This window comes from Danio aesculapii, chromosome 9, assembly GCF_903798145.1.
Source record: "Danio aesculapii chromosome 9, fDanAes4.1, whole genome shotgun sequence".
NCBI classification, from domain to species: domain Eukaryota; kingdom Metazoa; phylum Chordata; class Actinopteri; order Cypriniformes; family Danionidae; genus Danio; species Danio aesculapii.
In genome coordinates, this window is record NC_079443.1 from 15227604 (window position 1) to 15254603 (window position 27000).

Sequence of the window (27000 nt, forward strand, 5' to 3'; positions counted from 1 at the left end):
AAACAACACAGTTTCCTTTGAGTTTGAGTTACCTTGGGAACCCACTCTTTCCACAACTACCTCTCCAGCCCACACCCACAAGAAAACACACTCACAAAAAAGTGCTCATCAAAAGACAGGGAAGCTGTCACAGGAAATGGCATTTTTAATGCAGTGAACACATTTACATGAGAAATTTTTCCTGAGCAGGAGCATGACTGATCATGGTTCAACAAAAACACAAGGTGGCTGCGTTATTGCTAATCACACAAAATCTACCACATTTTTTTCACTATAAGCAGGAAAAAGGTATTTGAAGAACTTTTACACAGAATATAAAAGCTGATGGTAAGCTGAATTTTGGCCACCCATGTATATATATATATATATATATAGTTGAAGTCAGAATTATTAACCCTTGCTTTGAATTTTTTTTCTTTTTAAAATATTTTCTAACTGATGTTTAACAGAGCTAGGAAATTTTCACAGTATGTCTGATAATATTTTTTCTTCTGGAGAAAGTCTTGTTTTATTTTGGCTAGAATAAAAGTTTTTAATTTTTTAAAAACCATTTTAAGGTCAAAGTTATTAGCCCCTTTAAGCTGTATATTATTCAATAGTCTACAGAACAAACCATCATTATACAATACCTTGCCTAATTACCCTAACCTGCCTAGTTAACCTAATTAACCAACACAATCTCACGGCAATTCGTAACTTTTTGATTTCATTCGTACAATTTAGTACGATTTGCTCATCCCCCAATGACGGCTGGGTTTAGGGGTGGGGTTAGGTGCCACACCTCCTTTTTAAAATCGTACAATTTCGTACGAATTAGCCACTAAACTGACAAAACGTAAAATACTTACGTTTTCTCGTGAGATCGGGCCGAATTAACCTAGTTAGGCTTTTAAATGTCACTTTAAGCTGTATAGAAGTGTCCTGAAAAATATGTAGTCAAATATTATTTACTGTCATCATGGCAAAGATAAAATAAATCAGTTAATAGAAATGAGTTATTAAAACTATTATGTTTAGAAATGGGCTGAAACAAACTTCCCTCCATTAAACAGAAATTGAAAAAAAAAAACAAAAAACAGGGGGGCTAATAATTCTGAATTCAACTGTATATATATCCAGTATGAGTTAAAAATGCTCTTAGTCACCTATGAAATTATAATATGTGTAAAATTATTAGCATTAAATGACACTAATATATAATCTTTGCAACTGTCAACCCTGCCAACAAGCTTTATGTTTTAACACAACATTAATATACATTCAGCTGATATTTCTAACCAGGACATCACAAGGCATCCATTTCATAAAATGACACTTCTTTTACATCATCATTAAATTTGCTGAATAGAGAGCAACAGTGTCTTTTTTATCTCACATTGGTTCCTGAGGTATTTTCCCCACTCATTTTTGCCATTAAGGATTTTAGAGAAATTAATTAAAAAGTAATTTGCCATTAAACTAGGGTTAGTTCACCCAACAATTAAATTTAGCCCATAATTGGCCTACAATCAACCTGCTGATCCTGATGGAACTAGCATATACACAGTCTTTCATCTCATTTTACGCTTGAACAACTAAACAAATGTTTAAGTCTATTTAACTGAACGTATTTTAATTACATTACAACATTGATGCTGTAAAAGAAACTTTACGCAATTGAAAAGTCACATTAAGCTTTCACCGGAAGTTTATCATTGGCTGAAAAACACTAGCTGTGCATATACCCCATTTACTCACCCTTAAGACATATGACTTTCTTTTTTCCATCGAATCCAAGAGAAGTTATGTAAAGAATTTATCTTCCAGTTCTACAATGCTAACAGTTTTTTTTCTCTGTAACAGTCCAAAACAAGTCCAATAAATGTCATTTATCCATAATAAGCGCCTCACATTGCTTCAGGGGGTGAATAATGCTCTCCTGTAGCAAACTGACTTTGTTTTTGTAAGAAAATAACACATATTTATTAAGATACTGTGGCCTTCTTCTTTTGATAAATTTTTTGTGCATTTAGTACCACAAACTAGACATTGTAAGTAAACCATGGGCTAATTTTTACATTTTTGGTTTACTTAAATCTTTAAATCACCATCCAGCCACAAAGTAAATCACAATTTCACTAGCTTTAAAAAGGATTTTAAAACATCAGAACAATTTTTTGACTTGTGAACTTAGGCCATTTCCAAATGTAATGTTCCAAATTTTCATGAACAGTTTTCCCTGCCTTCGTTTTAAAAGAAACTGAAAGCACTGTCAAATACTTGCCAAATCAACAGGTGGTGGAAAAAGCCTCAGAATAAAGCAACTTTGACCAATCAGAAAGGAGAAAACGGCGCACATGCTGACATCATGAGGCAAAAAGAGTGTTACTAAAGATTCTGAAAATCTTGGCCGGAGTCTTCAGAAACTTTTGGTTTCAGTTACCCCTGATACTGTGTTTTCTGGATTAAATAAGGAAAATAACTATCCCATGAAGCACTGTGAAATACATATAAAACAATTTGTCTGTATAAATTAATCTCTTAACATTAAATAAATCACTGTTTTAAAATATTAATAATAAAATATAATGCTTATACATTTATCTGGTGTTTTTAATATGTATGTGCAACTGCAGTTTTATATTATATTATATATGTTCCCAATTATATCTATATCAGCAATTAACCAACTATTCTAACATTTTCTGTTGATTAAATGTGCCATAAAATATTTATATCAATCACTTTAAAGATTCTGTATACCAATATATTTCCTGATTGTTTCCAACTGTCAATACAAACACAAATATATTTACAATATAAGTAGTTTGAGTGAAATTGAGACATCATTAGCAGGGCTTCATGGGAAATGGCTGCTCTAAATAGCTTTACACTTATTTCACGTGGCCCCATTAAAGACACAAAAGCAAGGCTGTGATGGGAAGAAACCCGGAAGCAGAAGATCAAGTTTACAACGACTGACAGAAAATTAAAAGTCGCTATTTGTTTAGAGTAGGAACTATACTCTTATTCTGGCATAATAATCAAAAAACTTTCCTGCAGTACCATGGCTGCAGCAGGCACAATGATATTACGCATTCATTATCCATTCAGAACGGACCTTCAGGTCACCCGGAAAGTGGTGAAATGATAAAGTTGTGTCACTTTCTCTTCGCTGATAAGATTTACAGCCAGGTACACAACAATATGACATCGTGGACGCCATTCCTGTGTGACTCCAGGCAATACTTCCGGGTTTATTCCCACCGCAGCCTCGCTTTCTCTTTTAAAATGGAGATTTCTCTGCAGACTCTAGTTTTCCACCAAGAATAATGTTGTTAAACACACTTATTGTTAAAACAGATTGCAATATTGTGGGATGATGGCTTTAAAAAACCCATACATCACTGATTAACAACCTTATACATCAAAGTAGTTCTGTTTTTCATTAAAAATTGATTGTGCTATTGAGAAAACGAAGTTTTACTTCCGGAACACAACTGTTGCACTCTATTTCATACAAACAGAGGCAGCCTTTTGAAATTCATGCAACGTTTTAGCAGGAACCTATAGAGCATTCAGAAAGTAAATGATCTGTATGAAGGTTTGGTTTTTCACTGTCCATCCCTATGGTGGATGAGTTTATAATTCCTCAAGTCTTTTACCTCATTATAAATTAGCCTTTGGATTTTGTGAGCGCACATCATTTAGCCTGTGAACTGTACTCAGGGGATCCATAAACGATCCTGCTGCAGACTCAGATCTTGATTTAGTATTTTGATTTCTCTTCTCTGTGGCTAAATGTCAATCCATTAAGTGTCAGAACAAAAATAACTGCAAAAAAGTTTTTGTTTCAGTTCAAAGGATACTAAAATGATTGTCTAAGCTCATAATCTTCATTATTTTAAAAGAAAAGATTACCCAGAAATCATCATTTGCACATAAAGTTACAATCATCCTGAGTAAACAATGACCAAAAATAAGAAAACCTCCACTTTTTAGCAGAAATATACCCATTTACAAACAGTTAAACTGTTTTACGATTATTTTTATGCATCTAGCTGATCTCTGCCGTGAGCACTTTTAGCTTGGCTTAGCATAAATCATTGAATCGAATTAGACCATTAGCATCTAAACAGAGTTTCAATAATTGTCCTATTTAAAACTTGACTATTCCCAGCAAGCAATTTTGTGTTTAATAGATATCAAACAGACATCTAAATGTAGACAGCTTAGCTAAAACAAGTCTAAACTTGGGCTGTCAGTGAAAATCTAATATACGAATCAGATAGCCCAAAACAAGACTAGTCGTCAAATAGACAGATTAGACAGACTTTATATGTGTAGTTATTCATTTCTACTTATTTGCTGACTAGTTTTGACCTATTCTTAGACATCTATGACGACCTATTCTTAGACGTCTTGGTCTACAGCCCAAATTTAGCCTTGTTTTAGCCAAGACGACTATGTTTAGATGTCTATTATACATCTATTAGACATTGTTTAAAAACAAAAAAATGCTTGCTGGGTTCTGTCGTTTACAAAGACCGACAGAAAATTAAAAGTTGATATTTTCTTAGAGTAGAAACTCTACTCTTATTGTGGTGTAATAATCAAGGAATCCTACTGTACCATGGGTGTAGCAGGCACAATGATATTACGCATTGGTGTTACATGGTTACCTGTCAGGTTTGGTGATGGAAGGATGCAAGTGCTAAATGATGGGGTTTTATTCATGATGAAAGAAACAAAAGAGCAACCAAAACAACCCAGTGGGGGAAGATATATATTAGAAACAAAATTAACTGGGCTGGGCTTGCAAGGTATCTGATGTTGCCCAAGATCGCATGCCCTCTACAAAAACAAGCTCACCAAAGCACTCACATTCAATACAAACACAAAAAGACAAAAGAAACTTACATGACAAGACAAGAGCAGTGCCTGGACTGGAATTAATAAGAATAAACAAACAAGAACAAACAAGATCGAAGAGCCCTAACACTTTGGGGGCTATTTTAGTCACTGTTTAATATTATTGCATGGTACGACATCAAAGTTCCTTTATTATTACACTGGAATAAGAAATCCTAGTATAGAATCAGTAGAGTCAAGCTTTAAATAGGAGAATTATGTAAACTTAAAAAAAAATTATCAAAATGCTAACGGTCTAATCCGATTCAATGATTTATGCTACGCTAAGCTAAAAGTGCTCCCGCCAGAACCAGAGATCTTCTGAATGGATTCAAAAATGGTGAAACTCCACTGCTTAACTCTAGAGGAGTTGTAAATTGAGCCTATTTCCATAAAACAAGGGGAACATTCCCTTTTAATGGACAAAAAAAGTGTTGATTTACACATTTAACAGCTCATATGCTTTCTTATAATTGCCATCACACTGTATGACGATGTCTTCCAGCATATCTCGCTCGTAATATGGAAAACGATTCTGAAGTTTCATCACGGTCCATGTATGGTCACCATCTACAAGAAAACAAAAAACAAATTGTAAATGTACAAAAGTTCATATTAAAGCTATACAGTAGTTCACAAAAATTAATGTGCTTTTACACCTTTACGAGTTTTTCTTCTGATGAACACAAAAAAAAAGATATTTTGAAGAACAATGATTGGTGTTGAAGACTACTGATGGCACATATCTACTTCCATAGTAGAAAAAAAAATGGAAATTCAGCTACCAGCATTCTTCAAAATATCTTCTTTTGTATTCAAAGCAACTTAATTACTTGTTCCTAGAAATTAAAGATCCGGAGCCTCTAATACACATCCCTCCAATATTATGCAGCACAAGATTGACCTCCCTGCTGGTTCATCTGGTTCATGGAGCAGGACAGACAGGGTGGGAGAACTCGTCTCCACCGCAGAGCTTCTGCCAGCCTGTTCCACAAACAACGGCATCTTGATCCCACACTAAACCACACACTAATGGACAAAACTAGCACTATAGTAGACAGATGTCCCATGTACACAGATCCCAGGAATGCCGGATAGATTTGAAGGCCATTGTTGGACACAAATCCCCAAATAGTGCAAAAAGAAGATAAATCGAATAAGGAAAACCGTGAAAGGATAGGAGAATACTTGCGGTGATAGTGGAAACTGATAAAGGAATACATGTGGTGTTTCTTGCCATTTGTAAAGCTGTGCTTTTAGAACTGAGTAATAGGAACAAAGCTGAAGATGAAGCAGGTTTTTTTTTATTCTAGTTTAATGGGTTGAATTAACTGTAAGTAATCCATTCGTTGGCTGATTTTATGGGTGGAGTTTTTCGGGAAAACTGAAGTCATTATATTTGCATTTACATTCAGTGATGCTAGTGGTGCAGAAATAACGCATCACCATTAAAAACACTGCAACAGTTTTTCTTCTTTGCTATTTTTGTCTACTTTCCAATACAAATACCCAAACATTCTTAAATCAAGGCAATCAAAATTATTTATGACACTAAGAATAAGAAAATTACTAAATAAAATAAAAATGAACGCATTGGTTTTTCAGGCTGATCTTCCCAAATATGCATTTGTGGAATACCCCCTCCCCCCAAAAAAAAGTGTCTTCAACCATTATTTTTGTCTGGTCTGTTAGTTACTGCGTCAGATGTGATTTTTGACTCATAAAGTCTTGTAATGCCATGGACAAGAAACATGTCAGAATACACGGTGCTCTCAGACCAATGCTTGCTTGTCATCTTAAAAGGATAGTTCACCCAGTTAAAATTTTCTGTTAATTGATTTACCCACTGTTCGTCAAAGAAGCAGGTGACTTTTTTCTTCAGTCCTTGGTAATTCATATAATGGCAGTGAATGGCAAATACACTACCTGACAAAAGTCATGTCATCACTCCCAGTTGTAAGAGCAACATATAATAACTTCTAGTTGATCATTTGGAAAAGTGTCAGAAGGTAGATTTTCTATTGAATCGTCTGTTGAACTGCATCCCAATCATCACAAATACTGCAGAAGACCTATTGGAACCCGCAAGGAAATCAGTCAAGTTTGGTGAAGGAAAATTCATGGTTTGGGGTTACATTCAGTATGGGTGTGTGTGAGAGATCTGCAGAGTGGATGGTAACATCAACAGCCTGAGGTATCAAGACATTCGTGCTTCCCATTACATTACAAACCACAGGAGAGGGCAAATTCTTCAGCAGAATAGCGCTCCTTCTCATGCTTTAGCCTCCACACCAAAGTTCCTGAAAGGTGCTCCAGGATTGGCCAGCCCAGTCACCAGACATGAACATTATTGAACAAGTCTGGGGTAAGATGAAAGAGGAGGCATTGAAAATGAATCCAGAGAATCTTGATGAACTCTGGGAGTCCTGCAAGGACGCTTTCTTTGCCATTCCAGATGACTTTATTAATACTTTATTTGAGTCATTGCAGAGATGTATGGATGCAGTCCTCCAAGCTCATAGGACACACACACACACACACACACAAAATTACCCAAAATTACAGGAAACTCTTACATGAAAGCACTTCACGTAAACACCTTAATTATATTATTGTCTATTAGGGCAAATAACTAGATTGTCCATGTAAGTGTAGTCAGTAGTGTCTTCAAAGTAAGTGAAAAATCCAGAAGGGCATCCTGCTGATTTGATTTGACTTTTTTGTCAGACGGCTCATCGGTTTGACTTTCCTTCACCGTCATTCATTTAAAAAGCACCCGGTCCATTTTATCTTTATATGTTTTACTCGAACGCATAAACTCTGCAGGTGTCTGATAGTTAGATGTGGACCTAACATTAGAATTACTCTAGTCAACTGCATCCATGTTAGCATGTCACGTTTGATGTGATAATTTCACAGTAGGAATACACACAGGTTCGAAGACTCGTTCTCGCCACCTACAGTGCAATTCGGCCAGGTATACATCTGCGCTAAAATATCAAGGTGACAGACATCATAGACCCAGCTCCCAATCCAGCTTTGACAATAGATTAACGGCGATATTTTTTATCGCCCGATAAGAGTCTTAATTAGAACCAATAACAGCCCACCACTAATATACAGTAGAAGTCAGAATTATTAGCCCCCCTTTGATTTTTTTCTTTTTAAAATATTTCCCAAATTATGCTTATCAGAGTAAGGACATTTTCACAGTATGTCTGATAATATATTTTTTCCTGGAGAAAGTCTTATTTGTTTTATTTCAGCTAGAATAAAAGCAGTTAAAAAAAAATAATAATAATTTTTAGGTCAAAATTATTAGCCCCTTTAAGCTCTATTATTTTTCGATAGTCTACAGAACAAACCATTATACAATAACATGCCTAATTACCCTAACCTGCCTAGTGAAAAATATCTAGTCAAATATTATTTACTGTCATAATGTCAAAGATAAAATAAATCAGATATTAGAAATGATTTATTAAAACTATTATGTTTAGAAATGTGTTGAAACAATCCTCTCTCTGTTAAAAAAATTTGGAAAAAAAATTAAAGGGGGGCTAATAATTCAGGGGGGCTAATAATTCTGACTTCAACTGTATATATTTCACCCTATTGACTGGTTTCAACATCAGGACATAATAAAAATATGATTCTTGTCAGGTCTTAAATTTTGAAATATAGAAGCTCAGGTGAACAACATTACATGCCATTCCACACCATGTCATTATTTACTGAACGAAAACAAAGCCAACAAAAGTCACGGATCACAAATTTAGGACAGCCTATGATTCCTGTAGATCCACATTTTTTTCAGCAATGACTTAAAGTAAAAATTTTCTGTAAGACCTTCTCAATCTCTCAGATCATTCTGGAGAAGTTTTGGTTCTTTTGGACAGTTCTTGCCAAAGCATTTCAGTCAGGATTAGCTCTGGATTTTGACTGGACTATTGCAACACCTTTTTTTGTTTACTTTGTCAGCTGTTCTGGTGTAGATTTCCTTCTGTACTTGGGATTGTGTCTTGTTGCATGACCCAATTTTTAGAGAAAATGAAAAAGTAAAAAAAAACTTCCTTGCACACTTTATCTTGAATGTCAAAAATGCAGTAAGACTTTAACATGAGAATCGTCTGTCAAGATGTGTGGAAAAATGTACACAGACTGAAATATTCAGACGAATATTCTGATTATCAGAACATGGAGATGAAGTTATGTCCTATTATGGCAATAAAAAATATGTTAAATTGAAGGCATGCGCTTTGTTTATGTCAGTCAGAAAAGACACAAATATTAAGGCATTTATTCAAATTAAAATGCAAATTTATTCAATTTATATTTAATCATTCGTAAGATCACATCTTGAAAAGTGTGTTGTTTTATGCGGAATCCTGAGAGACAATTGCAACACCTTTTTTGTTTACTTTTCCAGCTGTTCTCTTGTAGATTTGGCTCTGTACTTGAGTTTGTGTCTTGTTGCATGACCCAATTTTGGCTAAGCTTAAGCTGTCGGACAGGCGTTGTGTTACCTGAAGGCTCTAAGGTTTTATTTTCCAAATTTTAAGACTTGCCAAAGATCAGCTCATGTCCTGATATGAAAAATTGGAATTTCATAGGTTGTCCTAACACTCTGCAAAAACATTGCTTGAATCAACATCAGCTGCTGTTTAATGTTTTCCAGAGTCACACAGATGATCTGAAATCCCTTCATTTTCAAAGATGATTTTGGAAAAGCCAAAGGTCACAGGGCGCCAAATCTGGGGTGTAGTGGCGCTGAGTCACTTGAGTGATTTAATGGACTCCTTGCATTGTCCTCGAAGGCCTTCTGAATCATCCAAATAGTTTCTACAAATAAATGTTCAAACTTAATTCAATATTTGATGCAGATTGATTTCTCTGCTTGCTCTGTCATTTCATACATCTTCAGTAAACATACAGAAAAAGCCAGGTTGCCAGGTTACTTTTGGGAAAGACACCTCTATAAAGTCTTTCAGCGCAATTGGTTGTCAATTCAAGTGTAAAAATAAAGCCTTCCTTCACAATTTGTGCCTGATGAATGTTTGCATTGTTATCTTGGAATATGGCCATGATATACACTTTCCAACTTGTTTGTTTAAAAGTGACATTCAGTATAGTGCATTGATTCAACAAGTTAATAAGTTGATTGGCCTGTTTTTTTCAGTGGGATTTTACATTCACTAGATTTACATAAGAATGAGGAAACAATTGTGTCTGAGGCTCACGGTATGTCATGTGCGTTTCCTGAAATCTTATTATTCAGCTATGATTAGGTATATCCAGATTTTCATTATATAGCACCTTCAAGAAATAAACCGCTATACACTGTGTCAGTATACCGCAGGATTAAAAATAGTGTTGCCTAATGTATACAACCAGAGACATATTAAAGGGTTAGTTAACCCAAAAAAGGAGAATCTTGTTATTAATTACTCACCCAAACCAAAGTGCTGATTCCGACTTATTCAAAGTCTAGATGGGGAAAAAAACATTTTCAAAAAATTTGGCTTCAGTGCTTCAATTATAAAGATTTTTTTGTGCACACTTTTGTGCACTTTTCTTTAGTCCACAATTACACTAATGCGTTTTCGTTTTAAAATGGCATTACACTAGCGTTTCACCCAGCGTTTCTGAACAACTCTCCATCTACACCAAACCACTGAAAACGCACATCACATGACCACACACACACACACACTCTGGCATGCACTGCAGCATATCTAGCCAGATGAGAGCTGTGCTCGTCGAACTGTTCATCAAGGATCTACCGCTGGATCCAATCTCACTCTATTTGTTCAACGTGATATTTAATTCGTTTTGTTGTCTATATCTAATGACAGATTCCCTGACTTTGGTCTTTTGAATCTATTACTTCTCAGGTAAGGTGTTTTGGGCTGAGCGCAAAGATAAATTAATAATTAATGTAACCACGTACATTCTGTATATTGACTGATTGTTTGCCTTTATTTCCTATATTATAAACTTATTGTACGTTATACTTTTATGAACGCCATTATTGATTATTAAAACTATTGATTATTAAAACTTGATTATAAAGCAGCAATGTTATAGGCTCTGTTTTGTTATAAATATGCATAGAGTGAAGATGACGCTCATATATGCAGCACGACGCCTCAACATTTCTGCTTTCTGTTAAGTTGTTAATATCAAAGTGAAAGTAGCAGCTCCTTAAGATAGTGAAACAACGTTTATCCAGGATGATGTGAATGGGGTTATAAAGTACACTGTTCCCTTTGAAGATTTACCTGATGTGTCCTCGGGAGTCTGTTTTCCATATCAAACTTGTAAAGTCTTAACTTACAAGGAGAAGATGCAGGACTGAACTGTATGTAGCAGCGTTTTAGAATGAAAACGGCCTCTTCAGCATTTACAAAAAGCTCAGTTTTCGGCGCCCAAAAACTCCAGCGTAGTGTAGACGGATGACGTAACCGTAGCAAAGCGTATGCGTTTTAAAACGAAAACGCATTAGTGTAAACAGGGCCTTAGTGTCCGTATAGACAATACACATTCGCCAGAGCATTGTGCTCTGTATGCATGTTAAATACAAATGGTCTGTTTTGAGAATGCTTTTGGCAGCTTTCCGGACTTTAAAATATTCTGGATCATTGCTGTTTATGGAGGAAAATGGGGTCTCACTTCATTTTTCTTTGACCAGGCAGTGTGTGTGTACAGTATATATTAAATAAGTGAATGCATTGAATATACACTAACTGGCCACTTTATTAGGATCACTTTATTAGGTCCAACTGCTCATTAAGACATGGCAGCTACTCAATGCATTTAGGCATGTAGACATGATCAAGACGATCTGCTGCAGTTCAAACCGAGCATCAGAATGGGAAAGATTTAAGTGACTTTAAATGTGGCATGGTTGTTGGCGCCAGACTGGTTAGTCTGAGTATTTCAGAAACTGCTGATCTACTGGGATTTTCACGCACAACCATCTCTATGGGTTTACAGAGAATGGTCCAAAAAAAGGAAATATTCGGCGAGCAGCAGTTCTGTGCCTTGTTGATGCCAGAGGTCATAGGAGAATGGCCAGACTGGTTCGAGCTGATAGAAAGGCAACAGTAACTTAAATAACCACTCGTTATAATCAAGGTATGCCGAAGAGCATCTCTGAATGCACAACACGTCAAACCTTAAGGCGGATGGGATACAGCAGCAGAAGACCACACCGGGTGCCACTCCTGTCAGCTTAGAACAGCAAACTAAGGCTACAATTCGCACAGGCTCACCAAAATTGGATGATAGAAGATTGGAAAAACGTTTCCTGGTCTCATGAGTGTCGATTTCTGCTGCGATATTCGGATGGTAGGGTCAGAATTTGTCATCAACAGCATGAAAGCCTGGATCCATTCTGCCTTGAATCAACAGTTCAGGCTGCTGGTGATGGTGTAATGGTGTGGGGGATATTTTCTTGGCACGCTTTGGGCCCATTAGTACCAATTGAGCATCATGTCAACACCACAGCCTACCTGATTATTGTTGCTGACCATGTCCATCCCCTTATAACCACAGTGTACTTATCTTCTGATGGCTACTTTCAGAAGGATAACGCACCATGTCATAAAGCGCGAATCATCTCAGGCTGGTTTCTTGAACATGACACTGAGTTTACTGTACTCAAATGGCCTTCACAGTAACTAGATCTCAATCCAATAGAGAACTTTGGGATGTGGTGGAACGGGAGATTCACGTCATGGATGTGCAGCCGACAAATCTGCAGCAACTGCATGATGCTATCATGTCAATATGGACCAAAATCTCTGAGGAATATTTCCAGTACCATGTTGAATCTATGCCATGAAGCATTAAGGCAGTTCTGAAGGCAATAGAGGTTCTACCCGATACTAGTAAGGTGTACCTAATAAAGTGGCCAGTGAGTGTATGTTTTATATTAACAGAGAATGTTTGCAGTTACTCTTCATTCACCCTCTGAACTTAGTGATTGCCAAGCCTCATAAGCCAGTTCTGGTCCTCCCTGTATCTCTACAGTGAGTAAGCCGAGCTTCAGCCAGACAAGAGGTCATTCTTGGTTTAAAGACAAAAACATCTAATGTTTCTGGTAATCAGAGAAAGAGGTGTGAGTTTGAGAATCTGAGGACCTGGCTGACCCCAAACCTCAGCTGAGGATTCAACCTTTGGTCTTTCCAGTGATTCAGATGTAAGTGATGCTGAACACACAAATATAATGTGTCATTAGGCATCCGAGAAGATTTGTGGACAGTTTCATTGTGAATGGCACATTAGTCCCACACCATCACACAGCAGCCCACAGGCTCTGCAGAATGAAAAAGGTGAAGCACTGCACATATGGAGCAGGATTCAGGCTGAATCAGACCATAGCTCATTTCCAAATCCCAGTTAGGAGCCACAAACTGTGCCTGTGTGAATCATACAAGTTCCATGCGTGATTGTCAAAGCAAATTCAACAACTGTTCTCTGAAACTGTCAATATAGAGCAGATTTAGGTATAATACTAATTAATATTTGGCATTAAAGTCAGCTGGAAGTTGCTACATAAGACTTTTATTTCAGTATGTTGATGTACTTCCAGCTGAAATAATATATTGAGTAGGGGTGGGGCTTTCTTTTTGCGTATCATTCATCAAGAGAAAGACCACCACTCCAAATGTACAAACAAATGGTCAGACTTTGATTGAAGATTACCAAAACAAATTTTTTTTTTGTGGATTAACTTGCATGGTTTAATTGTTCAAATAAAGTATACCAATATGCACTGGCAAAATTCATTCATGCATTAATTTTCCTACAGCTTAGTCCCTTATTTATTAGGGATCGCCACAGCAGAATAAACCGCCAACTATTTCAGCATATGTTTTACGCAGCTGATGCCCTTCCAGCCGCAACCCATTACTGGGAAACACCCATACACTCCCAATTTCACACACACGCTCATACTCTACGGCCAATTTTAGGTTATCTAATTCAGCTCACTTCTTTGGACAGACATACAGAAATACCAACTGTCGCCTACTAACAAAATAAACGTTTAAAATTTTGATTTCTTTAATATTAAAATGAAAATCAAAATGACAATCAAATGAGAATTGTAAACTGTATTCATTCACTATTATGTTGTCCTGCTGTATGATGTGTTATTTATTTATTGGTTTGTTTGTAATGGAACAGAAGAACACATTCAATGGAAATCTTTTCAACATAGGCTCAATCTGAAAGCGTAGCCCTATGTGTGGACGGCTTTTCTGCTGTTACGAGTTAGCTGGACATGTACGTCGGCAAACTTGAGATGAAGAGCAGAGTTGACCGCGACAACGGGGTTCGAGTCTGGTAAAAAACGATTCCAGAAAGCAGGCAAGACAAAAACAAAAGCTAAAAAATAAAATAAACAAGTCAATAACTATGTGAGAATATTGTAAAATCTGAAAACATTTAAAAAAATCAAGGACATTTAATTTCAGGGAAAATCAATGTTCTTTTCCTGGATTAAAATGAAACAAACAAACTGCTGTTAGGTTTAGGGTAGGGGGATGGGTCGGTTGGTCAGTCAGTAAGGCCCCGTTTACACTAATGCGTTTTCGTTTTAAAACGACGCTTTACAATGAAAACGATCCGCATCCACACTAGCGTTTCACCCAGCGTTTCTGAACAACTCTCCGTCTACACCAAACCACTGAAAACGCACATCATGTGACCACACACACACACTGCGGTGCAGCATATCTAGCCAGATGAGAGCTGTGCACGTCGGACTGTTCATCAAGGATCTACCGCTAGATCCAATCTGACTATATTTGTTCAACGTGATATTTAATTCATTTTGTTGTCTATATCTTACGACAGATTCCCCGACTTTGGTCTTTTGGACCAATTTTTTTTGTAAAAATTCTATAAATTAGATTCTTATTACGTTGTAATCCCTTAAAAAGACAATTTATTTTGCCCTAAAATGTGTTCTTAAAATATTATATGTAAAATGTAATGCACTTTAGCAGTGAAAAAGGTGAAAAAAACACTTCCTTGTTAACTTAATCTTGAATGTGAAAAATGTGGTAAGACTTTCACATGAGAATCATCTGTCAAGATTTGTGAAAAATTGTGCACAGACTGAAAAAAATGCAGAAATGTAGGTATATTGGTTTTCATCACATCATAGAAATGAGGTAATGTCCTATTGTGTTAATAAAAAACTTGTCAAATTGAAGGCATGCAATTTTTTATGTCTCTCAGAAAACACACATTATTGTGCCGCTCATTCAAATTAAAATGGAAATTTATCAAATAAGTATTTATCTTTATGTTGTAAGGTCACATCTTGAAAGATCTATGCAGAGAGGTTTAATTAATATAAAGCAGGGGTGTCCAAACTTTTTCATGAAGGGCCAAAAAATGGACTGGATTGAGGATAGTGGGCCGAAGGTAAATAAAGTTTCCATAGGTACTTCCTAATTTCTATAATAATATTAAAAAATAACTAGAAAACATATCTATGTATTAACTAATACAGAATACATTTTTTTATGTTTTACAATGGACTTATTACAGTAAAAAATCAAATTCTATAAATTTTATTTATAGCAGAATGGAGTTACACAAGTCAAGCTGCACCTGATTTTGCCTTGATTTGCTCGCAGATGTCTTCTACATTGCCCTCTATTTGTCGAGTGACAGTATTTACATTTTTACTATTTATTTATGTATTTACTATTATCATTTAAATGAAACCGTTTCAGTTGGCTTTTTTGTAGCTCAGCACTAAAACAAGCAAATAAAAAAGGTTATTTTAAATTAGAAATGACAATCTCTGTTAAAATCATTCGCCCCAACCCTGCCCATCAGGGTGCTTTCACACATGGTTCAATTGCCTGGACCGGTTTGTGTTCACATTGTCTTCCTTCTGAACCCTGGTACGCTTGCATCAACAAGCTGCTGTTTTGTCTAAGGCTGTTGCTAGGTGACAACCATGAAAGCAAAGCACCAAAATGGAGACGTCTGCTTATCATGGTCATTCTGCTTTTACTGAAGCAGAAGTAATTTTTGGTGGAGACAAGCAGCCTTTGGCCCCTTTCACACAGTAATACCGGTAAATATCCGGAAAACTACCGGAGCAACTTTACCAGTAACTTCAAAAAAGCGCTGTTCAGACTGGCAAGAACTTTCCGTAATTTTTCCGGAAAGACCATTCACACATCTATTCCAAAATACCGGTAAATTCTGACATTATTGACCAGAAATGACAAATAAACGGTTGTGCTTGTATTTGTAAACACAGAAGGGTTCTGGCTTTTGTTTATGGCTGATGGTACATAATATGTGTGTGTGCTAGCGCTCACCGGCTTCTTCACGTGCACATGCGTCAAGCAACTGAAGCAGAGCTTGAAGGTAAACAGAGGTTTATCATATGCATTTTATCTATAATTTTTTTTACAGTTAGCATTATGAAGAAACATAAAAACGTGATCTGATAAACATCTAGCAGCTAAATGTGTCTGGAAAAATATTCAAAGGCATTTATTTTGGTAAATAATGCGGATGTGAGTGCGTCTGAGTGTTCAGATTGGCTTGAGTAGACTGTCCCACGTCAGTGCGTTCTAACCATGAATGCGTTCTTTCCGGCAATTTTCCTTCTGCGTTCATACAGTGCAGCATTCCGGCAAATTAGCGGTAATGTTACAACTTCTCTTTCCGCAAAATTGCTGGAAAAAAACTAATTTACCAGTATTTCAAAAAGGGCCGGTTCACAAAAATTTTCCGGAAAGGTCTGTATGTGTGAAAGGGGCTATCATCACTGTTTGTATCGGGTCAGTACCGCTTGTCACCAAGGTAAGTGATAACCAGACATACACACACAAATGAACGTTATGAAAACTAAAGTTTGTTGTACAGTTGGCGATTCACTTCTGTTATTTGGTACGATTGCATTTATATCAGAAGTGAAGCGTACCAGAGTTCACACGAATTGTACCCTAGACCACCTCTTTCAGGCGGACTTGGGTACGGTTCACGTTCAAAAAACACATTCTGAACAGTTCAGAAAACACATTCACACTAGATAAACGTACTGTACTTTCATGTCATCGAACCCGGGTGCGGATCAAAAGTGCTAGTGTGAAAGCACCCTTACTCTCTCTTCAGATGAGATGGTGGGCCAAATCAAAGGTTACAATGGGACAACTTTGGTCTGTGGGCCCTAGTTTGGGCATCTTTGATATAATGTGTAATGTGTGTAATGGTGAAATACTAATTTTGTACAGTTACGTCAACATATCATGCAAAAAAATAAAAACAGCATCCTAACTTTTGAAATATTAATAGGAACTTTTGCAAAATAAATTCTGTTGTGCAGAGTATATTTGATCATTTTACAGTATATATACAGTAATTTGATTTGAGAATCCAGAATGACTTCTGCCTGTTTCTCATACAATGATTTAGCTTCAGAAGGCCTGGAATATTGTGCATCAAATGCACTGCTTTGGGTACTTCTAATGCTTAAAAACACATGCCCATTTTGGAAAATGCTGTCTAAATTGTCTTTTTATGGAAAGAGCTGCATAACAATTGTCATGTTATGTTTAAAAAATCAAAATCTATACGACGATATGAGGGTGAGTAAATAATAGAGATTGATTTTCATTTCAAATTATTTCTCTAATCCACACTAGCACAATGCAAGTCTGAAGACAACATGGCGCATTTCCAAGCAATGACAATGCTGCCAGACTGGATTTCGAAGAGCAAACCAATGTTTTTGCAGCAGTCGCTACTTTGACACATTCAGACAAGTGATTAATCAGTCTGTGTTCAGACAGCCATGCCAATAATTCAAGCTTCTCTGAGGCCAGAAGAGTTTATTTTACAGCAGGCAATTTAGACCTCAAAACACATCAACTCGTGCTAACGAATTTCTTGCTTACTGTCACATAATTGACGTTAACCTCTCAAAACGTAGGCAGATCGTATATACAACGGAATCAAAACGCATCACAGTCTCTGGTGTAGCGGGAAATTTTTATTTACACAACGTGTGATGCCGTCCGGCAACGGGGGTGAGAGATCTGTTTAACATCACACACACGTGGAGGCTTTGAGATCTACGCAATGGAGACGTTTCCAGAGGGGCTGTGAAATGAAACAGACCTAAACACACACAGTGCCATGGCGGATGCGTATAAATCTTAAGACTCACCATCCTCCTCTGCACTGTCTGTATGGACCTGGGATGGGTTGGGTGATGTGGATAAAGCTGTATCCTGTGGTTCGTCATCCTCTTCCACCCAGACGTTACTGCTTTCAAAGGTTTGGGTCACAGGTTCAGACACTCTGACACCTGAACCGCTCGCCTCCAGACGGTCAAGGAAGGCCGAGTTCACCCTGAAAAAGCAATACATCATCAGAACGTTTTACAACTTCTTCTGAACACGGAAATATTTCTGATTCTGATGTCTGGGACCACAGTGAAACCCTAAATCTAATTAGCTGTAAGTAATGCAATTATCTGTAAGTATACAGATAATACAATTTAGGTCTTAAATGAATAACTCTTCTGTTTAATAACACCCGCCCACAGTTTTCTAGATATGTTTGCTCAGTGTTAAATCATGCACAAACATATACTTATTACACAACTCTCTAAAATACTTCATTCTGATTGGTCAATCATGCCATTCTAATGCATGTTATGTAAGGGATTTTGTGCATGGCGGAATAAAACCAGACAGTTATATGAGACTGAAGGGCTTTATTTTGTGAAAACAACCGCCTGAATGTACTTTATCCCACATATTCCACTACTGCCTGCAACAGCACATAAAAATGAGTCACAAAACATTGTTCTGAGCTGTAATAGTTTATTAATTCTTTAATTAAGGGCAAAGCTGACATAAACGAACATGGCTGAATGGAGAACACACTAACCTACCTATAATTCAATCACAAGACTGTGCCAAAAAGTAAAACAAAACAAAACAAACAAGCATATGAATGTGACCGTATTCACTGATGTCCAGATGATCTAAAGTTCCCAGGTAAAGCTGCGGTCACACTAGAGTTTGTGCATACAAAATTCAGTTGTACGGCACTGCGAAATGGGGAGGGTTTAAACACGATGGTAAGACATTTAAAAAACGAGTGATTGGTCCATGTTTTAAATTCCTGTCCAGAGAGGTCATTTGATCTTCGATTGGTCTTACGCCATCATGTGATGTGATTTCGCAGGTCAGAGATCACCAAGCTTGAACTTTCCAACGCAGCGAACTGCGAAACTTTCTGCATGACCTGCGTATGAATTGAAGCCTATGGGGAGAAAAGTGCAGTGTGACCGCAGCTTAAGCCTGTGTAGTTCAGAGGTTGTTATCTTGTACTAACATACTTTGGAATGTCACAACTGACCAGTCAGAATTGAGTATTTCAGACAGCTGTGCAATTATCCCAGATAACAACAGCTGAAATGAATGGTTTGAAACAGCTGAAACAGGCTCATTAGGTACTTCAACTCATCTTGTCCATTAGTGAATGCCAATATCCATATTTATGAGATAATCTTTCACATTGCTGTTCTTGACTGTTTGGCACCATCTTGTAACTAATAAGAAGGTTAATGTAGACTGTATTCAGCCATTTTGTTTATATTATCTTAACACTTAAAGGTGCTATATGTACGTTTTTGAAAAATACCAGAATATGGTATATATTTGCACATACTTAAGGTTGTACTCATATTAGCCTATGCGAACCATGCCCAGGTCAGTTTGACCCCTATATCCCAGTTCTTTTTAGAAGAGTGCTCCGTGCTGCACCCGGGCATAGTTCTATTGGTTGGCCCTTGCCTGGTTAGAAGAGGTGGGCCAGAGCATGGCTCGATTGGGTTCAGGTGCAGTATGCTTGTAGTTGGAGTGCAAAGTGCACCTGACCGTGAAACTAAAGATGCAACATCACTTTTAAAGGATAGTTTCATATAAATTTATTGCTCATTCTTACGTTTTTAATGAACTTCAACTGCCAACTTCAGCAAATCTCCTAATACATGCGGTGCAAATACTTTTTTAATTTTTAATTTATGAGCGTCAAAAGCGGTGGATCTATTCAGCAAAAGATTTGGCCGTGTGTCACTGCATCGCAAACGACTCAGTAATGCAAAACAATAGAACTAAAGCAATCTCCATCAGTTAAACTGAATGGTCGCGTGGTCGCATTGATGACACACAGTAAGCTTGCTTGGGCTTGGCAGATAAAAATGTAGTGTAAGTGGTGATAATCATGCCCGGGTTTGGTTCAAGGCAGCTATGCCTAGTGTGAGTACACCCTAAGAAACATGCTAAATGAAAACAATGCTACAGTTAGTTATTCTCCTTTGAAAAAGTGCATTCCCGTGTCTGTCTTTGTTTTATCTGTGTAACCCGCCCACTACCACTTTATCCAGTTATATTTTGGCTGCCAGTCTTATAAGCTTATATTGGGAATTATTCTGCAAGAACAACCGCCTAGATCAGGGGTGTCCAAACTCGGTCTTGGAGGGCCAGTGTCCTTCATATTTTAGTTCCAACCTGAATTAAACACTCTTGAACTAGCTAACCAAGCTCTTTCTAGGTATACTAGAAACTTTCAGGTAGGTGTGTTGAAGGAAGTTATAGCTAAACTATGCAGGAGACCCCTGGCCTAGATGTATATTTTCCCTTACATGTAGTATATGCATCCAATGTACATACTGCACACATAGAGCAATTGATTATGATTGCATCATCCACAACTTCTAGGAATAATGTGGTGTAATTCATATCATGTGTGATGTAACAGTTTCTTCTTTCAATTGGAATTCTTCCTTTTCTTGAATTCTTCCAGGGTTGTGTATACTGACCTAATACAGGAATCAAAAACTAAAGCCAATTATATGCATAATTCTACTGTAGTCTCAGTGATGCAGGGTTTGGTAAAGCCTGACTATATTTCTTTTAAACGTATTTTGACTCATACACTTTTGAAACAATGGTTTGAACTCATTTGAATAATGCTCTTGCTTCCAAAGAAGCTAAAGATGAATCATTTCAAATAAAGCCGGGGAACCTGATTATCTGGTTTTACAAAAACCTGTAGAGTTTGTGCAGTCATTATTGCTGTGTTCACATAAGCCAAAAGTCTAATTCCCTTTCACTGATTATAACGAATACAAAAACAGGCAGCTGTTGTGTTGAGCATTCTCTCCACTATTCTAAGAGATGTTTAGTTAACAAATTTCAGGAGGAGCACGCGCAGAAGTTTCAGTATCAAATACGTCATTGAGAAATATTCCATTATCCAATCAGTTCTTGACCAAACCCCTACATATACCAAAGCTGTTTTACCAGCAGCATCTCACGACTTTAGCATTCCCCCACCACCCCGACACCTCACCTCTTAAGCATTACATTCCCGGGGGGAGCGTTCTGGGGCCGGGCTAGATACTTCGCTCGAATCCCAACTCCTCTCTGTTTCCTGATAAGGGGAATATATCGAGTTGGGGTGTCTCCCCGAGCTCAGAGCCCTCTCCCCGGACAGCACGCCAAATACACCTTATTCTTAAATGATTGCAAGTGTGAACTCATGAAATTTAATCCATAATTTATATTTAGATGAGCTTGTAATTTTTTTTATTAATGTTGTATTTTGTGATTCATGTTTTTTTTCCCTCATTTATTTATGCTTTTTAATTTAATTATATGACCTTGATCCTTTCTCCATTAATATTTTTAGTGACATAATGTCTGAATTGGTGTTGTAAGTTAAGGTACAAAAAAATTTTAATAAACCACCATTCTTTTTTTTCTGTTATTTTATGGAAATAATTCTCTATATATTATTTCTTAAACAATACATTGTTTCAAACTACTAAAATACAAATAAAAGTCACTTTGTCAAACTGTAGAGTTGAATTTTCAACATTAGTAGTTGACAGACCAGAAATCAAGGTTACATAATGAAATTCATAACCGTAAATAAATAGAAAAAAAAAAAATTTACTTGAATTAAGAAATACAGAATTTTTTTTTTGCAGCCAGGGCACTGTTTAACGTCCTGCCACAATATTTGCATTGTTTTATATTAAATAATATTACATTTGTAAATAGAAAGTGTTTGTCTGGTTTGTGATACCACAAGTTGTCATTGATACAAGAAATCAATGGGTCTTGAGGTCAAACAAATAAAGAGTTAAGATGTGTAATTTTATGTATATTTTCACAGCAAAACAACATAAGAAATGCTGTAAATATTGCCACAAATCTGAAAAAAGTCACCTCAAAATCAGTCATTTTATGAGGGACAAGTTGAGCTCTTAGCAGACAAAAAACAGGCACAGGCAGTATTTTATCAGGGACAGCCTGGCAACTATTAATTGGTTGCCAAGCAGGAAAAGGAATAAAATGACAGTGAAAAATAGCCCGGCCACAGGCAAAACTTGTGAAACAACACGATACAAACACTCAAATTAATAAATGGGAAGTAAGTAAAAGTTTAAAAATGACAAACCAAAAAAAAAAATCCTTGATATTAGATGACTTGGACAAAAACAAATATAAAATTCCCTGACTTTCCATGTCTGTATAGTCTATGATATTCCCTAAAATTTCATGACCATGGAAATACTGTTATTGAATCATTAATTAATCTTTGCAATTAATCTTTTCATTCAAAGTGTGGTTTTGACAATATAATTTGTATTAAAAATGCATTACATTAGAAAAATGCACAGCAGAATCCGTTTCACTAATCAGAGCCAGTTATTAATTCTGACAGTCATGGTTTTCTAAAGCGGTTTGTCATGATTAAACGCCCATACCGCCGATGGTCAGCTTCAGTCCGTCTCTTCCTGTCCTCCTCCTGTTGCTTTTGCTTCTCCTCCAAGATTTCTGTCTGGAAATAGAAAGTTAATGAAAATCTCATCTCCAACTGAAACGTCTCCTCTACTTATGTAAAAAGCATTCAATATCTGCGGCTGTAACAATTTAATTGCACATTTGCATGAATAAACAACAATATCAACATGAGAGTTCAGGCTAGCCTTTCGTTCTTGATGCATATCAGTGAGTTCAATTTACGTTTGACCGACATGGAGGCATTCAAAGCCACAGAAATACCATTATACAGCCAGCTGGAAAACACCTACACTACTCCATCCATGACTACCTCCTATAACCTAGAACATAGTAATCAATAGCACATGCTAGGCAGAGTTAGTTCTTTGTCTTGGCTAAGCCCAAATGTTTAGCCACACAACCAAAAGTGGAGGTGATGTTGGTAAGTTGTGTTTCACTTCCTTTGTTCTGTACCTTTCTTCTCTGCTCCTCTTGCTTTTTAAGCAGGCTTGAATTCTCCTCTGCTCTTCTGGATTCCCTGTACTCATGACATTTAGCCTGTGAAGAAACAGAACACACACACAATGAAAACTGCATTTGACTGCTGTACTGTATGTACTGTATAATTGACTATGTTGGGTTTCCTGAACGCCCTGAATAATTAGGCTGGTTTTTGGTTTAGCACACTATACAGATTCACACACATTTGTCAGACAGAAATCCCATAGAATTTCTACATTCAAAAACATAGCAGAAGTATTTCAGAGGTAAAGCACTGGAAGTCTCTGGCAGTCCTTCGAACCGTAGCAAAATTTGTGACATCTGGCACATGAATCGTGGACAGTCTGAACATTAACCACAGCAAATTTGGAGTCTCTAACTAAATTACTGCTACCAGTTATCCAGATTTGTACTCACTTTTGTGCTAATGGTTTCTCTCAACTGTATTGGCAAGAAAGACATTCGTTGGCTTAATACAACACATTTTTTCCTTTGAAGTAAAATTTCCCTCCTAGTGTGTTTGTGTGATGTTGACAAAATCTGACCAAAGATCAACTTAAAAAAACATTCAGCCAACAGTTCTCAAATAAAATAAGAACTAATTGCCTAACTAATTAAAAATTGTGAATGCTACAGTACATTATGATCAAACTTGTCCCAAATCACCTAATTATATATATATATATATATATATATATATATATATATATATATATATATATATATATATATATATATATATATATATATATATATATATATATATATATATTTTGTATTTAGCTTTAAAGATAATTTATTTTAATACACACTATGGATGCCACAATAATCAAAACACAATGGGCTATATACACAGCTAGTTTTTTCAGCCAGCAAAAACTTCAAGGGTTTCATGTATTAACGCTGCGTGCGCACAAAAACTTTGCGTACGCCAGATTTCACGCTCACGTTTGGTTTTACTAACGATGAAATGAACGTGAGAATGTGCGTTGGTCCACGCCAACTACATGTCTGGCATACGTGCATTTTTTGTGTGTGTTTGTTTTATTTCCATCTGCGACTCCTAGAGGCAATTGTGTTAAATTGCACACTACAAAGTTTCTGAGCTGTGCAATGGTAGCTGTATGGGACGGGATCATCCGCATGTCTAGCAGGTATATAAGGTTTCCATACCATGCAGTTGACCAGACAAAACATTAAAGGGAGGTTTGCAGTGATCGGTTTTCCCAATGTAATCAGAGAGATCGACTGCATGCACATTGCTATAAAGGCGCCAAATTTGACAAATTTGCATACGTGAATCAGAAACATTTCCTTCCATTCAATAAATGTGCAAATAATATGTGATGCTCAAATGCGCTTAACATAATACACACATTTATTAATGATTCTTACTTGTCTTCCTCGTGATGAAGAGTAGGCAAAATCTGATATATAGTGGGGGAAAATAAGGAGTTCACCAGATGCTACATTCGAACCGGGTTCACTATGGATCACATGCGCTTTACTAGCTGCGCCACTGACGCCGCTGTTTGCTGTCTCTTTAGTTGAATCAAACGGTGATGGGCGGGAATCACTCAACTAGCTCATTCCGACAAGGTGTGCTTTTTGCTCTTAGCCTAAATAGATGCTACAACATTTTACACCTTTACATGGGACCATTTCTTTTTTAATTAACTCACAGTGCGATCTTCAGACCCCACTGCGTTAACCGTGTCAGCTAAACTCTCCCATTTTTTTTTCTTTTGGTTTTAATTCTGGAGGACAAACTTGCAAATAACACAGTTTTTCTCTGGTCTACCTCCGATAGGAACACTTCTAATTCACATGTTCTTGCCGTGTTCGTGTGGGTTTCAAAGTTTCTGTTCAAAGTTTCTCTTTTTGTTTGCTTTTGCCATTGCTTTTTTATTTGGTTTTGGTTTTATTTGGTTAAACTGTTTGCCTAAAAAAAAAATAATAAATCAAACAAATTAAATATATATGGGCAAGAAGGTCACTAGTTTGAGTCCCGACTGGGCCAGTTTGCAATTCTGTGTGGAGTTTCAATGTTCTCGCCGTGTTCGTGTGGGTTTCAAAGTTTCTGTTCAAAGTTTCTCTTTTTGTTTGCTTTTGCCATTGCTTTTTTTATTTGGTTTTGCCAAATTAGAGTCGTTACCATATTTATTAGGGGGAGGAGGCAGGGAGGGCTTTTGTTCTTTTGCACGTGCGCTCAGTTTCACATTAATTCACAATATTTTTTACTGCGTACAAACATTTACAGCTTTTGCGTATGCAATGTTTTAGTATAAATTCAACACAAGTCTTCGTACATGAGGCCCCTGGTGAAAAGTTAATGTGGCTATTTTCACTTTCATAAGGTTCCTTTTACAACATCGATGATGTAATGTAATTAAAAAACAATCAGTTAAATAGATCTAAACATTCATTTATTTGTTCGAGCGTAAAGCGAGATGAAAGACCATGAAACTCCATTAAAAAAAGTGGGGTAAAATAAATTTCCATATTTTAAAAATATGCCGGGGAAAGACTGGTATTTAATTCAGGGGTTCTTGTCCAGTCTGAGACCCACTTTTTATCGTATATTTATCAGGCAGTGAAGATCATATTTTTTTAAAGAAGTTAATCTTAAAGGTGGATTGGTAAGACCTCTACAGTTCAATATGCGTCAATTGTGATCAACAAAAAGTAGCAAATTTTTTTGCGATCCTCCAAAATTCTTAATTTAAACGCAAAATAATCACAAAAAAACTTAAATAATCTCATAAAACATCAATTTCCAAACCATATAATCATATTATATTTATTTCAGATTGCAATTACTTGTTTTACATGACTTATAGACATTGCAAACGCAGCGCACGTGATGTATATGAGTGTCTCTCGAAAAATGACATTGCATCTGCGCCCTCACAATCATGACATAACATCAGAGAGGGGGGAATGTTTTGCAGCATGTGCAGTAAGCAGACGTGGATGAAGCGCGAGTGATTTACATGTGAAGTCAATGCAAAGATTGGATTAGACATCCTGTGGTGTGAATTGTGGTGTGAATTATTTATTGTGCAATCTGACACAATCTCATTTTTTCAGATTGCACACCTAACATAGTAAGCTAGCTAATATGGTAAATAATGTACATATACAGTTGAAGTCAGAATTATTAGCCTGCCTTTAAACTTTTTTTTTCTTTTTTAAATATTTCCCAAATAACTAACGGCAAGGAAATTTTCACAGTATGTCTGATAATATTTTTTTTCTTCTGGAGAAAGTCTTATTTGTTTTATTTCGGCTAGAATAAAAGCAGTTTTTCATTTTTTAAAATCCATTTTAAGGTCAAAATTATTAGCCCCTTTAAGCTATATTTTTTCGATAGTGTACAGAACAAACTATTGTTATACAATAACCTGGTTAATTACCCTAACCTGCCTAGTTAACCTAATTAACCTAGTTAAGTTTATAAATGTCCCTTGTATAGAAGAGCTGTATAGAAGTGTCTTGAAAAATATCTAGTCAAATATTATTTACTGTCATCATGGCAAAGATAAAAATAATCAGTTATTAGAAATGAGTTATTAAAACAGTTATGTTTAGAAATGTGCTGGAAAAAATATTCTCTCCGTTAAACACAAATTGGGGAAAAAAAAAGTGTGGGGGGGTGGACGCGCTAATAATTCTGACTTTAAATGTTTATAATTTATATATATATATATATAAATATATATATATATATATATATATATATATATATATATATATATAT

At 36.4% G+C, this 27000-nt stretch overlaps 1 protein-coding gene across 1 annotated transcript in view; it reads right to left on the bottom strand.

Moving 5' to 3' along the window:
• Window positions 1–389: 389 nt before the first annotated feature.
• epsti1 (epithelial stromal interaction 1) overlaps window positions 390–27000 on the bottom strand; it is a 42017-nt gene continuing 15406 nt past the window's right edge. Inside the window, exons 7-10 of the mRNA XM_056465707.1 lie at window positions 23214–23297; window positions 22724–22797; window positions 18101–18285; window positions 390–5460 (exon numbers count right to left, since the gene is read on the bottom strand). Of these exons, the coding sequence (XP_056321682.1) occupies window positions 5330–5460; window positions 18101–18285; window positions 22724–22797; window positions 23214–23297 (474 nt within the window). The 3' untranslated portion in view covers window positions 390–5329. The remainder of the gene's footprint in view (window positions 5461–18100; window positions 18286–22723; window positions 22798–23213; window positions 23298–27000) is intronic.